Source organism: Dichotomopilus funicola (genome assembly GCF_033296635.1).
Source record: "Dichotomopilus funicola strain CBS 141.50 unplaced genomic scaffold C8A04scaffold_67, whole genome shotgun sequence".
NCBI lineage: Eukaryota > Fungi > Ascomycota > Sordariomycetes > Sordariales > Chaetomiaceae > Dichotomopilus > Dichotomopilus funicola.
The window spans coordinates 51098-65978 of record NW_026944088.1 but is presented as its reverse complement, the minus strand read 5'-3'; the positions used below and the strand labels follow the sequence as shown (position 1 = coordinate 65978).

The following is a 14881-nucleotide window of genomic DNA, read 5'->3' as shown; positions in this document are numbered from 1 at the left end:
ACAGAAGCGCTCCGCTGAGCGTCCGCGATGAAAGGGTAATGGGCCTCGGAAGTCGGAACCCGGTCCAGGGTTCATCTTTATCAGTCCCGTCCTGTGGGAATCGTGGAAAGGAAGAGTCCGATGAAACGCCGGCCGGTCGCCCCACGGGGAAATTCAGATGGCTGTGTGTTGTTCGCCAACCAAATGATCCAGAGCAGGAACGGGTGCTCCGTCATCCATCGATGGATTTCGCGCGGAGGAGGAGAGTGGATTGAATTGCGGGGAGGACGGGATGCAATGGATGCAATGGAATGTTCGACGCAGGCTGATCAGCTTCCAGAGCTTCCATGGGTGGGGGGTAAATGCTACGGCGGCTGGGGAACAAGTTACAGCGGCAGTGAGTGGAACGCATTGCTCCCACCATACCTCAATATGCCGGGTTCTTGGTGCCTTGTCCAAGCCATGTTCAACCTTGTTCAAAGTGTGTTCTGCCGATCAGATCCAGGATACCGGCCGTTTGTTCGTCGTTTTTGTGGCGCCCCCGGACGGAGATGCCGAGAACGGCTGGCCAAGGACATGTTCCGTGATGCCAAGTCGGTTTAGTGCCGTCGGCGGGGAGGGTCGCATTTGGCACGGTCAGCGGCCCGGGAATCAGGGGATCGGCAGTTTTGTTGACTTGATGTGGAACGAACCGACGATGCATTGTTGGTTTTTACCGTGGTTACCATGGTTGTTTGATGATACTCGTCCATTGGCGTGGAGAAGCAGGGTTAGGACGGGATGGGGGTTATGGTGGAGGAAAGAAATTGGGGAATCGGAATCCATCAAGGCTGCCGAGATGTGAGGATAAATAAGAAGCTCGTCACTGCCCCTGACGGACTGGCCTTGAGAGTTCTCGTTCAGGCACCACCTCAACGCAAACCCATCACCTCCTTCACAAACAACCCTCCCAGCCACCATGGTCCACAAGACACTCCAAGGCCTCATCGCCGCCGCGGCGATGGGCGCCCTCGTCAGCGCTCAGCAGCCCGGCAACGTCACCGCCGAAGTGCACCCCGAGCTGCCGACGTGGAAGTGCACCACCGACGGCGGGTGCGTCGAGCAAAAGACCTCCATCGTGCTCGACTGGAACTACCGCTGGTTCCACAACGAGGACGCCTCCGCCTCGTGCACCACCTCCACGGGCGTCGACCCAACCCTGTGCCCGGACCAGGAGACATGCACCCAGAACTGCTACGTCGAGGGTGTCGACTACGCCGCGTCGGGCATCACGACCGACGGCAACGCCCTCACCCTGCGCCAGTTCGTCGCTGACGCCGAGACTGGCGAGCTCAAGAGCGTGTCCCCGCGTGCCTACCTCCTCGACGAGAGCGGCGACTACGTGTCGTTGCAGCTGCTCAACCAGGAGCTTAGCTTCGACGTTGACCTGTCCACTCTCCCCTGCGGCGAGAACGCGGCGCTGTACCTGTCCGAGATGGACCTCACCGGCGGACGCAGCGCCTCCAGCCCTGGCGGTGCCGCCTACGGCGGTGCCTACTGCGACGCGCAGTGCCCGGTGCAGAACTGGAACAACGGCACGCTTAACACCGACAAAGTCGGCTCGTGCTGCAACGAGATGGACATCCTCGAGGCGAACTCCTTCGCCGAGGCCTTCACCCCGCACCCGTGCATCGACGACAGCTGCGACAAGGGCGGGTGCGGCTTCAACTCGTACGCCAAGGGCAACAAGCAGTACTTTGGCCCTGGGCTCACGCTGGATACCTCGAAGCCCTTCACGATGGTGACGCAGTTCATTACCGACGACGGTACCGCCAACGGCAAGCTGACGACCATTACTCGGTACTACGTGCAGAACGGGCAGAAGGTGGCCAGCGCGGTTGAGGGTGGTGACAGCATCACCGCCGATGCGTGCTCGTCGGCCGAGCCGTACGGCAAGCTGCAGGGTATGGGTGAGGCGCTCGGCCGCGGCATGGTGCTCGCGCTCAGCATCTGGAACGACGCTGGTGGTTTCATGAACTGGCTTGACAGCGGCAGCAACGGGCCGTGCACTGAGACTGAGGGCGACCCGGCCCTTATCCAGGCCAACGCCCCTGACTCGCAGGTTGTGTTGTCCAACATTCGCTGGGGTGACATTGACTCGACCCTTGAGTCGGCTTAGAGAAAGGCATTGAGAGCGTTTTGGGAGAAGGAAACTGTAAAATGAGGATGGGTTGGGATACTCACTGTATATATCGGAGCACATAACAAAACTTCCTCGACACATCTCGCTGTACATAGTTATGGGATTGTTGTTCGCTTTTTCAGTTTTCGCCTTGCGTCCTGTCAATTGTCGTGTAATTGATACCAGTGTTGTCCCGTGCTGCGTGCTGATTCCCGAATACCCGTGTAATTATCCGTAACTGCTGCGGATACCATTCTTGCGATAACTTGTCGTCGTCTTCGATTTGTTGCTGCTGCTAAAGGTAAACACTGCCGTCTCTCCACAAATTAGACCCAGGATTCAACTTTGAAAACATACCTTGCATCATGAAAGCCCTTTGTCCTCCTCCCAAAATTCTCGCGACATGACTGAGGCCAACCACGCCAAGCCACACGAAGCAAGGGTGCAACGTGGTGCAGTCATCCCCCAAAAGAACGCCTTGGCGCCCTCGGCCACGCACGCGGCAGAAAACCGCCTTACCCTTCGAAGTCCCCCCTCTGCAGAAATACGCTTAACTCCCTGAAGACTTTGGCCCGTCAAGCTGCGCCGCGCTATCGCTTGACGTATGCAATGAATGCAACAATAAAATGCGCCCCTTCCAGGCCTTCCGACCCCCCAATTCCCATGTCGTGCCGTGGTTAACCCCCCCAGCTGCATAAGTGGCGCTTTTCCAGGGCGTTCTTTGGCGTTTCGTCATCGGGCGCGCCCAATGCCCTTTGCGCAATAGCCGAGGGCTGGGGTTGGTGGATGTGATAAAAGCGGTTGAGGGTGTTTTGAGGCCGGGAGGGGCCGCGTCCAAGAGGGACGGCCCCCCGTTTCCATTGTGCCGTTTGCAGGCCTCCCCGCGCGCGCGCAGGGCGGATTCTTAGATCCGTCACTCGTGGGTGGTTGGCGAACCCCGCGATGATTGACGTATAACTCGAGTTACCCCTTCACCATCGATTGTGACTGGTTTTTGTTCGCCCCTTGCTCCCTGTCGATTTTCCCACGCTTTGAGTAACTCATACCCGTCGAACCTCGAATTTTGTCTCACCCATTCCGGACGCGGGCGACTTACTGACCCAACCCACCCGTGTGCATTTCTTTCCCTTTGTCCCCGCCAATTCCATCACCATGACCGCCGTTTGGGACCCCGATCGAGTCCTCAACGTCCGCGGCCGCGGCATCTACCAGAATGGCATCCAATGCAACGGAGCCAACGGCGGCTACGGGCCACGATGTGGGTGGACAAAGGGTCGGCGCCTCGACGAGGCACCAGATGTGCGGCGTGCCGAAGCGCTCCTGCACTCCCTGGCTGCCCGCCCGCCTACCAACATCAGCATGGACACCCTCGAAGAGCTCGCCTGGCTGTGTCTTTGCCGTGACCACCATCAGGATCAAATGAGGTTGATCGCGCAGAAGTGGGACCGATTGGTCCGCAGTGCTGCTGCTAAGTACGTTCCGCCTGCTCCGGTCCCGGTCCCGGCCCCGGCCCCGGCCCCGGCTCCCGGGCCTACACCGACCCCAGCGTGGGCGCCCCTGGTGCCAGCCTCGGCCACATCACCAGCCACAGTCCCTGCACCAGTCGTTACATTCGACTCATTGCAATGGAAATCTGCCGACTGGCAGAGCGTGCTCGTCCCTCTTACCAGCTCAACCGCGCAAGTCAAGTCCCCCAGCACAACAACGCCAGCCAAGACTCCCAGCCCGCCACCCACCCAACCCGCTATTCAAACCGCAGAGAAACCACGCCACGAACGAATACAGCACGCCAATGCCCCAACCAAACCCACCACACGTGCCCGTTCCCCATCCCGTGAGCGCACCAACTCCGAACTCCAAGCAGCCCTGGTCAAGCTCTCCGCGCTGCAAATCCAAAACACCGAGCTTCGCGACCAAGAACAGCGTCTCAAGGTCCTGGAGAAGGAGTACGCAGACTTCAAACAGAGCACCACCACCGAGTTGGCCGGTGCGCAGGTCAAGATTGTCACGCTGGAGAAGGAGAACAAGAACTTCCGCGAGGAAGCCGATCGGCTGCAGGCGCTTGAGGCGGAGTATTCGCAGTCGAGCCAGGAGTCAAATGATGCGTTGGTTTGGTCGCAGGATCAGCTGTCGACGTTGCAGACGCAGCATACTGATTTGAGTGAGGAGCATGAGACTTTAGCGGCGGAGTATGCGGCGTTGAAGGAGCAGGCTGCTGCCCAAGCGGAAGAACACGAGAAAGCACTGCGATCACAGGCCGAAGCTGTCGAGATAGAGCGTGCCGAGGCTCTCGCAAAGGCTGAACGGGTCTACACCGAAAAGGCGCTGGCCTTGGCAGACCTGCAGTCGGAGTACCATGGCCTGCAAAACCGCGCTGCGCTGACCACGATCAGCTTGCAAGCACAAACGGCTGCAGTTCTCAAACTTCAAGCCGAGTACGATACCCTCCAGTCGGAACACACAAGTCTCAAGAGCAAGTATGCCGCCCTGCGTTCCGGATACACCGGCCTCGAAGGACGACACCTGGCCCTCGAGGCCTCCCACGCCGGGTGTTTGGCGGAAACCCATATGCAAGCCGCAAACATGATCCTCTTGCAGGACCAAATCGCCGCGCTCTCTCACTCTGAAGCCCAGCTACGCGCCGAGGCCCAGCAGCGCGATGTCACGCTGCAAGATACCCGCGATAAGTTGGGGTATGCCCTGCGTTTGGCGGACGAGGTTGTATCTGTTAGCTTTGCTGCTGCAGGGCGCAGAAACACCAAGTTCCAGGGCCGGGCCAGTCGGTTGGTGAAGAAAGCTGGGGCGCGGACGGTCGGGAAGGTGAAGGATCTTGGGAGATCGAAGGGGAGGACAAATAAGGAGTCGAGAGGCGTGGTAGCGGTGAATGAAAAGGTCCGTGACGGGAGTAGCACGGGAAGTAATCCGGATCTTCACGGCCGCCAAACGAGCCCGGTTCGCACAACTGCGAATGTGGGGGTCCTTCCGGCGAGATCGAAGAGATCAGTGTTGGGCGGCGTACAAGGCTGGTTGAAGAAATTAGGGCCTCGGTCTTGAGCCCGGATTGCTGAGCGGTATGCGACTCCGCGGTAGGTCAATGGCGTGGCCAGCATATTTGTAAGATGTATGAAGTGGCAACGAGGTGTAGTGTATTATGATGTACTTTTTCTTGGTCAGTTTGTGGGAGTTAAAAGGCATTATTGGGCTACTCACTTAGGTCTCCTTAAATCCACTTTCCCTTGTCAAATGAATCCTCACATCCCGGCCTGTTCCTTTTCATAGTAGTAACTTTTTACCAGACCGAGAGGCCGGAAGCTGTGCAGAGATAATTAGTGGTGTGTTGCCTTTCTGATACACCTACATGTCAGTCAGTGTCATGCGCCCATCGCGTGGTAAACACCAATTGTTATTCCAAAACTGATGGTTGAATCGCTTCTTATTGTTCTGATTACCCGTATGCTATATTCCTTGGTTGTGAAAGTAGTTCAGTACCCAATCATTTGACCCATAATCCTGTGTATTAGCTGTCAACCACGCATCACCCAACGACTCCGACGCAAAGTAGCCCTGTAAACCCTCCACATATCCCGAACTGACCATGGGTGGCGTCGGCATAGTTGGCGGCTGTTGCGGTTGTCCCCAGTGCAAATTGTGCGCAAACGGGTTTAAAGACGGCTGGGAATGGTTCAGTCCCGGGTACAGTATTGGAGGAGGCGGTACTGTCGTTACTTCTCCTCGCGTGGACGGGAACTGGGTTGTATCTATGCGATATGTTAGTACCCAAAAGAGGGCGGAGTGAAATTAGTCGGATCGCGGCGTACCAGATCGGCCCCCAGTCCGCTGGGAAATGGTCTGTCGGTACCGCAGGAGAACCTCTATCCCTCGCTGAGCAGATATGACGTCGGATTTGTGGAAATGAAGAATGTCCATGGCGCGATTCCAGGAAGACTTTGCCGGCTCGGCATCCAACTTGACACCCAACTTTGGTGATAGTGTAGCGACCAAGAGAATGGTCGCCGATGCAAACGTAACTGTACGCTGGCGGTCAGCACAACCGAAAGTGTAAAGCAGAAGACCGCTAGCTCTCACAATGTAACATGAACCAGACCGACAGGCCAGAGTTGACGGATAACGATCCGTGTATTTCCTCCAACATAGAGTGAACCGTCTCCAAGCAAAGCATGCATATTTCGTTATGCAAACGCTCTTGGAGAGCCACTGACGCCGTCTGCACCGCGTTGGGTGCCCTCAAGGCCCATCTCTGTGCTTCAGCTAAGAGGGAAGGGCGAAGAAGGACGACCCTCAGGAGGATTAAGCGGAATCTAATTGTTTGGGATTGTACGCGGAAACATTTTATCGAGTCCGCGTTTAGATTCCACCTATTGTAGTCGGCATCTGGTTGAAGATGAGCAGGCATCCCACTAATCATGTCGTCGATCCTGGAATTGACGGAAAGGAGCACGCTGGGATCCGGCATAGAGGCTTCTTCGTCCGCGTGGCCAAACTTGAGACGAGGCGCCCGAGCGGCCTCCCGCATGTCTTCCAAGATGCCTAACATTTTCATGGTGTAGCTGATCATATCCATGCGGGATGGAAGCCCTTGTGGTTGTGAGGCTTCTTCGGTGGTAGAAAGGTACTCTTCATCGATGCAGGATGGGATTGGCGTTTGTGTGAGACCGGGGAAAATGAGACCGGGCCGCCCAAAGCTGTTGGAAACAATCCTATCAAACCAGTCAACAGGTCGCATAAAGGGGAAACGCCGGGAATGGGGTGTCCGTACTGGTCTAATGCTACACAACCGCCGAACCATACCCTTCGCCTCATCTCCCGCTCGAGTTGTCCGGGTTCTCTTTTGGGTGGGAGGTGGAGGCCAAGCCCGATGGCCACCCGGACCGCCGCCCCTGACATGAGCCAGCACCGATCCGCCCTGCCAGCAAAGTACAGGTACATGGCCCGCAGGAGCATGAGCTGAACAATAGGGATCGAAGCTTCGTCAATAGCCTCTATCGATACGAGACGGAGGGACCGTTTGTAGAAAACGTCGGGGTCATACTCCCTGTGGTCGGGTGATCGTGTTTCGTTTCGTAAGCAAGCCACTGCCATCACCATATTCACCGTAGCGTAGAACAGGACCTGCTCGAATGACTGGACCGGCGGAGGTTTTTCTTTCCAAGTAGCGAGGCATCGTTTCTCAAATGTGGGCCAATGGAGAAATGGGAAAATTGAGTGAAAGTTTTGCCAATACCACCGGAAAATATCGTTGGCAACCCGGTAGGGGGGAAGCGTCAACGCGTTCAGGTCGACTTCTTCAAAAGGTTGATTCACAGGTAACGTTGAGAATCCTTCAAAGCCCGGGTAGGTGGGCGATTCAAGAGATAGAACCGGAGACTCGGACGTGCCAGTTGGGTCGTGTGAGTTGCGCTGTTGGCCAACCGCCTCGAGAGCGTCCCGCATGAAGGTTGCGTTCGTCCCTGACATGGGTAGGTGGGTGGCAAACGGGTCCGGTATTGGGTGTCGTTGACCCTCCTGCTCCTCCTTGATATCGTCCCCAAAGGGGACGGGAGTTTGAGGGCCGGATCCTATGCCAGCTTAGTCCATCATCTTGTGACCACGACATGAGGGTAGCGAGGAGGAGGGTCATTACCAATGGACTGCACATTTGGTGATGGCCTACGCAGAATCCCAGGATCAGCTCGAGCACCGCTTTCAAGCCTCTGAACCCTTCGGTCGAGCTCCACCAAAGTTCTGTCGTGATATTAGTAAGATCCCGGGTTTGTATCGCGAGTTTGGTCGTTACTTACAATGCTGCGGATTGCTGCATGACACTGTCCGGATAACTGCATTTATCGTCCCAGCCCCGGAGGGAACAAGCTGTGCACACCGGTTTTCGTCCATCGCATCCGGTCTTGCGCGCACGACACGGATTACAGGCGAGGCGCGACTTCCGCCGCCGCTGAATCCCCTGCCCCGTTTCGGCGACGAATGTGTGGTGAGGCTTCTCCATGGCGGAGACTGGTCGGTTCGGAGGACTTGACGGATTTTGGGCCTGAATTGATCCTGAAATCGGACTCTCCACGCGAGCGTGAAGGTGTTATGTAATACGATTCGGCCCTCTCATTGGCGAGCCTGCCGGGTGCGCCAGCTGTTTTTGACAAGGGGTAAATGAGACATGGCGCTGTTCAGCCAGTTCTTGGCGACGCCTCTGACTCTCGTTCATGCATCCCCCGATTTGGCGTGAGTCGCGACGCGCGCTCAACACCATTTGCAGTGATGAAGTGCTTAGCGAGTTGACCTCTATTGGCATTTGTTTCTCGCATTTCCTTGCCTTTCCCAGCGACCAGAATAGCAGGTTCCTGAGGGGTCGAAAAGTGCCGTTATCGGTGAGCGGGCCAAACTGCGGGGTTCTCATCTCCCTCTTCTGTTAGACTTTTTTAAGGTCAAGTGTCTCGCACCCCGCGCCGGGATTTCTATTTTATACCAGCTGTTAGCTGCGGATTGGGCCGTTTCCGAACAAGTCAGTGTTTGTATTCGTACTAGGGAATCAGTTATTCCCGGCGACTTCGCCGCATGGTTTCTCTTTTTGTCGCCGATCTGGAAGAACGGGCAGCATGTCGAGCACGTGCGACCAGGATGTTCTATCCATGTCTCCGGGACTTTGCCAACACCGATCCTGCAACACAGATCAATTCCTGACTTGTCTAGTTTTGTGAGTTGAACGTTTGTCGAGTTCTTGGCGACGAGCCGAGAGTCGCCGGTGAGAGGGTGAAGAACGCCCCGGGCGCCAGGTCTGGGAAAAAAGTCCCAGGGAACGCTCAATGTGTTCAAGCTCAATTGAAGCGAGTTTGATGTGATTTCGCTGCGTTGAACATCGACAAGCCTGAGACAACCGGGTCAAAGTTCAGGAATGCCTCCCCTCAAATAATGCGCTGATGTGAGACAGTTGTTGACAACAAAAGATCGGCGACATGCCAGGTCGGAAGGCAACGAGGACTTTTCTTATCTCGTTCCTTCCTCAAACCAGTAATCGAAACGATAACTAACCAGCCCTTTGGAGCAAAGAACGACCGTTCACCACGATGCGCCTCAGAGCAGCCCCACTGTTTGAAACCGCCCTCTCGTGACCGTGCTGTTTCCCCGAAGCCCGGTGATGTTCATGTCTCGACAATTGTGCTCGGGGCCGAGGGTTCACAGCGTTTTACCCTCGGCCAGAAGCGCCACGAACTGTTCCACCTTCTTCTTCCGCGTCTCCTCCCGCTTCACAGTCTCAATACGCCACAAGAAAGCGTACCGTTTCGACTTGCCCAACCCCTCGAAGAAGGTTTTTGCTTTCTTGCTTCGATTGAGCGCAGCTTGGAAGTCGGGGGGAACCTCCATCGTGCTTGGTGGCGCGTACGCCTTTTCCCACCGCCCGTCTGCCTTGGCCGCGTCAATCTCCGCCTGCCCGGACTCTCGCATGCGTCCGGCGTCAATTAGCACCGCAACTTTCCCGACGTTTCGCTTCGACCAGAGGCTGTTCTTGCGCCGTGGCGTAAATCGTTGGACAAAATGGTCGGCATCGAGACCCTTCTTCTGACCATCGATCCAGCCGTAACAGAGTGCGGTGTCAAGCGCCTCATCGTATGTGACAGATGCAATGCCACTGCTCTTCTTGCTGATCTTCAACCATAGGCCAGTTTGGTCAGCGTGGTTGACGTCGAGCCATGTCTCCCACGCCTTCGCATTTTCGAAGAATAAGATCGGCTGTGTTGCGGCAGCTGTAAGTGTGGGCTGATTGGCGACTTGGGCGAGTTTGGCTGCGAGTCGTGTTCGTGCTGCCATGTTCCCTTGTGGCGCCGAGGTCGTCAAGCCGTGGTTGTCCGTTGATCGTGTTTGTTTTGATGGTTGAAGTCCTGCCTCGACCAAACACGCGTGCAGCTCATGAGACATTTCAGCGTAAGCGGCTTCGAAACGACCCGAGATCAGGGTTAGGGTACTAAACGTGGTATCCCCTCTTGGCCGTCCATACTCACACCGTGGTGAGGCCGTCCGTCCATCTAACAACAACGATGAGAACAAAAACAAACAACAGCGACTGACCCAATACTTACTGACTGGGTTCTGCCAGAAAGGGGTAGTAAGCTGCTAAAGGTGGGAGACAAAAAGATGAACTCCGATCCACCCAGGGGTCGAACCTGGAACCTCCTGATTCGTAGTCAGACGCTCTGCCATTGAGCCAGCGGACCTTCAATTGGATGATGAGATTAACCAGGTAACGCTCTTAAAAAGAAGTAGACCACTCCGTACTGTGAGCGCAGCCACGGTTCCGGCAATCAACACGGGACCCTTTCTTCCCCACGGCTTGGCACGCCATTTTATTGACTCCCATGGTACGAAGTAACATTCACAAACCCCTTGAAATATCTCATTTCTCTACAAAGTCTGCGTCATCGCCAACGGCGTGAGGCAGGGCCAGGAAAAGCCCTCAGTCGTTCTCCCGTCGAAGCTTTTTGGAAAAACGGATTCGTCAACAAATTAACTTCTCAAAGCGTTGGTCATCGGGCCTTATTCCCGCCCACGAGGTGAACGAATCTGCCGATCAATTGAACGGCCCCGGGACGAATACGGCACTTTGCTCACATCAGATAAATGAAATACCCCACATTCTCGGCAAACTTCCCCAGACATGACCAAACCAATACGATCCCCACTATCAAGCCGCCATTTGATGCAAGAACTGCCTTGTTTACCCGGGGAAGGATGGGACCGACCCCAGGAAGACCAAGGGTTTGGGCAGGAACGAGGACGGGAGTGCAACGGTTCACTTCGTCATTCGTCGAGATGCCTACCTGAAATGCACCCTTCCAACGAGATCGACCTTGAGAATTTCCCCGTTCTTTTTGACAGCCACGGAGGAACTCCGGAGAGAGCATTTGCAAATTGCAACTTGGGTGCGGTTACAAACCCCTTTCCCAGCCAACGAGAATTTGCTCAGTCTTCTTGGAGAGATTGTCTGCCTAGACATGAGCGCAAATTTTACAACCCCTTTAGCAAGGCCAAGCAACCTCGGAGTTCCCGTAATTCAGTGCCGAGCCGGGAGTGACGCAAAGAAAACAACGACACTTCATAGTACACAGTAAACACGCGGTCGAATTCCCGGTGAAATATGGGATCGCCGCTGCATCAGCTTGAAGCGGACGATGCGATCCCGGGCCAAGCCAACACGGACCCGGTAGAAGGGTGAGGATTTACATGATGCCGCAAACAAGGGGGACGGGCCTTAACTATCAACCCGTCTGCGCCCAGGAACAAGGAACGGGTGATCCGCACGTCTGTTATATTTTATAGAGGTGATCGTCCTTGTTCTTCCCTCCCGTGTCAAACTACCCGTGTGTTCCTGTCAATCTTCGCCTTACCTCAATTGCCTTCGGGCTGCCACTCTTCTTCTCACAGCACTTAGAGACCCCGACATAACAAAACACATAACACAACATCCAAAATGGCACCACCACTCCTCACGACCGCACTTTCCCTCCTTACCCTCGCGGCCCCCGTCCTCAGCCACTCCCACCTCGGCTACATCATCGTCAACGGCGATCTCTACCACGGCTACGACCCCCGCCCAAACCAAGTCAACCAAGCCAACCGCGTCGGCTGGTCCACAGGCGCCGTCGACGACGGTTTCGTCACCCCCTCCAACTACACCCACCCCGACATCATCTGCCACATCGACGGCACCAGCCCAGCCGCCCACGCCCCCGTACGCGCCGGCGACCAGATCCACATCCAATGGAACGGCTGGCCGATGGGACATGTCGGTCCCGTGCTGACATATCTCGCGCCCTGTGGCGGGCTGGATGGGGCGGATACCGGGTGTACGGGGGTGGACAAGACGGAGTTGCGGTGGACGAAAGTCGATGACTCGCTTCCGGTCATGGAACACACCCCTTCGTCTGGAAATGGCGGCGGCCTGCCGGAGGGGGTCCCGGGGGAGTACTGGGCGACGGATGTGTTGATTGCGGCGAACAATAGCTGGCAGGTGACGGTGCCGAGTGGGTTGGCGGCTGGGCCGTATGTATTGCGGAACGAGATTATTGCGCTGCATTATGCTGCCGAGGAGGATGGGGCGCAGAATTATCCCTTGTGTATGAACTTGTGGGTGGAGGGGGATGATGGTGCTAGGCAGGCGGCGGATGATGCGCTGGTGCTGGATGACATTGATGCAACTACGTTTTACACGCCGGAGGAACCGGGGATTTTGTTGAATGTCACGGCCGGGGTGTCGTCGTATGCGGTGCCGGGCCCGACGGTTGCTGCTGGGGCTACGCCGGTGCCGTATGAGAGTCAGGTGGCGAGTATTTATAGGGCCGATGGTACGCCGGTGGTGGTGACTAGGAGTACGGAGACCGTTCCGTTTACCACGGGGGCCACTGCCGCTGTGTCGGGCGGGTTGAAGGGGAGGTATAATCGGACCTAGGGTCTTCGGGGGGTTATTGAAATCGAAGGTTTAATTAATGCGTTGTATATATTCCAGCTAAACGTACCCAAACTTATTCATATATCTTGCATCTGTCTTTAACGCACCTGCGTGAGGTTGAACCTACAATTTCCCAAATTCAGTTTCTCAAAGTCACAATGTCCGCCTCTTTATGAGTCTTGGAGAGATGTTACATCAATAGTTTAAATGCAAACCTGTTGAGTGGCTTTGTTTAGAGAGGCTCAAGCCATCAATGGAAAGGTTTGAGAGGTTCCTGCATCCTCTCTCTCTCTGGCATTCGGACCGTTTCGGTCTGTGCAGAGCTGACCGAACGCCCGCTACAGCTGCTAGCGGACCGTTTCGCCCCGTTTTGCAACAGCACAGCATCCGCAAGAAACGAGTGAAGACATTTGTTCCAATAGAGGTCGTATTGGGAAGTTTCAGGGAGCAATGACGCTGCCCGGAGAGGATCGTGAGCGTGTGAGGGTGCGTGGGATGAGTAGTTAATATGGAGGTTGTCAGCTGTATAATCATGGAGCTGCGCAAAACCGGGTCTCAAGCCTGTCTGGCGTGTTATACAAGGGCTTTTTTTTCTTTTCCTCTCAGAGCTGCTGGTAAAGCACAACAATATCCATAACATTGGTCAATGATATAAATCCATAAACCAAGATACTTCGTTTATATTTCTCGCCCCCCCCTTTGCCAGCAAGTATGAAACTTCAGCTAAATCATCGCTTGGCCCTCACCCCTCACGCGATCCCCTGTTCCCCCAAAGCGCCGCTTTAACCTCCTAATAAGCCGGCTTCAGTTACAAGATATTGCAACCACCATCCTTATCCCTCTTCTTCGGTTTCTTCAGCCTAGTCCCACGACGCAAGCACGTATCGCAATGGCCAACAAGCATGTGGGCAGCTTCGCCCCTGTAATTGCACCGTCCACGGCAGTTGGAGTCACTAGGATCGCGGCCGAGCCTTCGTGGGCCCTCGGTGCAGCCGCAGAGCCGTCTGTCAAGCGCCCAGTTGCACATGATTTCGGGGCAGAGGTGGGTGTTGGCAGTTTCTGGAACGGGTACGCGCCGAGTTGGGTAACTAGTAAATCAAGGAGGAGCGTAGAGTTCGGTTACTTGTTTGCTTGTCCTTAGGATCTTTAGCAGTTGATGTGAGGGTAATTCAAGCGCTTATCCGGGCTGGCCACGGTTGTCTCACCATGTATTGCCGTTGATTATGGAGTCAGTGTTATGTCGGCCGAGTTGGAGGTTGAACTTTTTCCTAGCCATGCTTATGACTAGGGGAACCTTAAATAGTACTTACAAAGAGGACAGTAATAAAATCTGTCCAGATGCCACATCTCACACACTTACACTACTGTAAAGTCGTCCCAGGCTGGTCCTTATTCAATGAATCGGAGTACCTTAGCTCAACGTGTTCAGTATCGATGATGAGCAATCTCCTCAGCTGCCTGAGCAGCGTATGAAAGCTGCTCCTCCTTCAGCAATGGTGTTGGTAAAGAACAAGCTCGCCCATACGGCAGCTCCAGAATGAACAACGAACATGGCACTCTAGATTCACACACGTTGCAGTCTGAGTCCCGATGAAAATTATTAAGTTTTGAACTAACCAGAAACGATTCCGGGCAGGAAGATGACCTGTCCACCTCAGAATCCCTCTACGCTGGCCAGTAGCCTCAAGGCCCGCCATGTCCCCGTACACCTTATGGATTTGGTCGGCGCACCTCTGAACTCTTTTGAATGCTTCATTACAGCTCCTTAGGTAGGCTCTGTGTCTCGTTGCGGAAAGTTGGATTCAACTCCCACATATTCCAGGACTTCCATTACTTTGTCAAAATTCAACTTCAACTTCCAGTTTTAACCGCCGGGTCGCCCAAGCCTGTGGGCCGATAATTACGAGGCTCGAGGAGGAGGCAATTCCAGACCTCACAACCCCCAGCGGCAAGAAGGGCGCACGAAGAGGTTAAACATAATTGCCGCGCAGTGCAAGCCACCGGAGCGTTTGGCCATGTTTCAAGCCAACGAATTACTTTGGCACATGACGGGCAGCGAAGGTGCACGTCGTGTTGGCCCGTGGTTGTCGTTGATTGTGACCAATCAATGTACAGGTAACCACATCTAGCCGCCGAGCGACTCATTCAACTCGACCTCAAATGCGCAGGTGCCCCTAGAAAACATGTGCGCTCTCTTTGGGCCCTTGTGGTCTTGATTATTTCGGCCACGACCGTGTTGAAGGGAAGTCGCCAGTTGGGCGACAGGTTACCTCCCAGACATTCAACACATG

The 14881-nt window shown here is 55.3% G+C and overlaps 5 protein-coding genes and 1 non-coding gene across 6 annotated transcripts; 3 read left to right on the top strand and 3 right to left on the bottom strand.

Moving 5' to 3' along the window:
* Window positions 1-937: 937 nt before the first annotated feature.
* On the top strand, window positions 938-2137 carry C8A04DRAFT_14507 (concanavalin A-like lectin/glucanase domain-containing protein; the record flags this gene model as incomplete). Its single annotated transcript, XM_062778126.1, has 1 exon — window positions 938-2137. One exon carries the CDS (start codon window positions 938-940, stop codon window positions 2135-2137), a length of 1200 nt encoding a protein of 399 aa, XP_062634313.1.
* A 1155-nt stretch (window positions 2138-3292) lies between these two features.
* On the top strand, window positions 3293-5194 carry C8A04DRAFT_31487 (uncharacterized protein; the record flags this gene model as incomplete). The annotated part of the gene is made up of 1 exon (XM_062781770.1): window positions 3293-5194. One exon carries the CDS (start codon window positions 3293-3295, stop codon window positions 5192-5194), a length of 1902 nt encoding a protein of 633 aa, XP_062634312.1.
* A 402-nt stretch (window positions 5195-5596) lies between these two features.
* On the bottom strand, window positions 5597-8141 carry C8A04DRAFT_39475 (transcriptional regulator; the record flags this gene model as incomplete). The annotated part of the gene is made up of 6 exons (XM_062784605.1): window positions 5597-5898; window positions 5959-6168; window positions 6227-6858; window positions 6918-7716; window positions 7782-7882; window positions 7939-8141. 6 exons carry the CDS (start codon window positions 8139-8141, stop codon window positions 5597-5599), a joined length of 2247 nt encoding a protein of 748 aa, XP_062634311.1.
* Window positions 8142-9322: 1181 nt separating this feature from the next.
* On the bottom strand, window positions 9323-9955 carry C8A04DRAFT_39474 (uncharacterized protein; the record flags this gene model as incomplete). Its single annotated transcript, XM_062784604.1, has 1 exon — window positions 9323-9955. One exon carries the CDS (start codon window positions 9953-9955, stop codon window positions 9323-9325), a length of 633 nt encoding a protein of 210 aa, XP_062634310.1.
* Window positions 9956-10287: 332 nt separating this feature from the next.
* C8A04DRAFT_t120 lies at window positions 10288-10359 on the bottom strand. Its single transcript has one exon. It is a non-coding gene; the product is annotated as a tRNA-Arg (tRNA).
* Window positions 10360-11612: 1253 nt separating this feature from the next.
* On the top strand, window positions 11613-12590 carry C8A04DRAFT_14493 (glycoside hydrolase; the record flags this gene model as incomplete). Its single annotated transcript, XM_062778119.1, has 1 exon — window positions 11613-12590. One exon carries the CDS (start codon window positions 11613-11615, stop codon window positions 12588-12590), a length of 978 nt encoding a protein of 325 aa, XP_062634309.1.
* Window positions 12591-14881: the final 2291 nt, after the last annotated feature.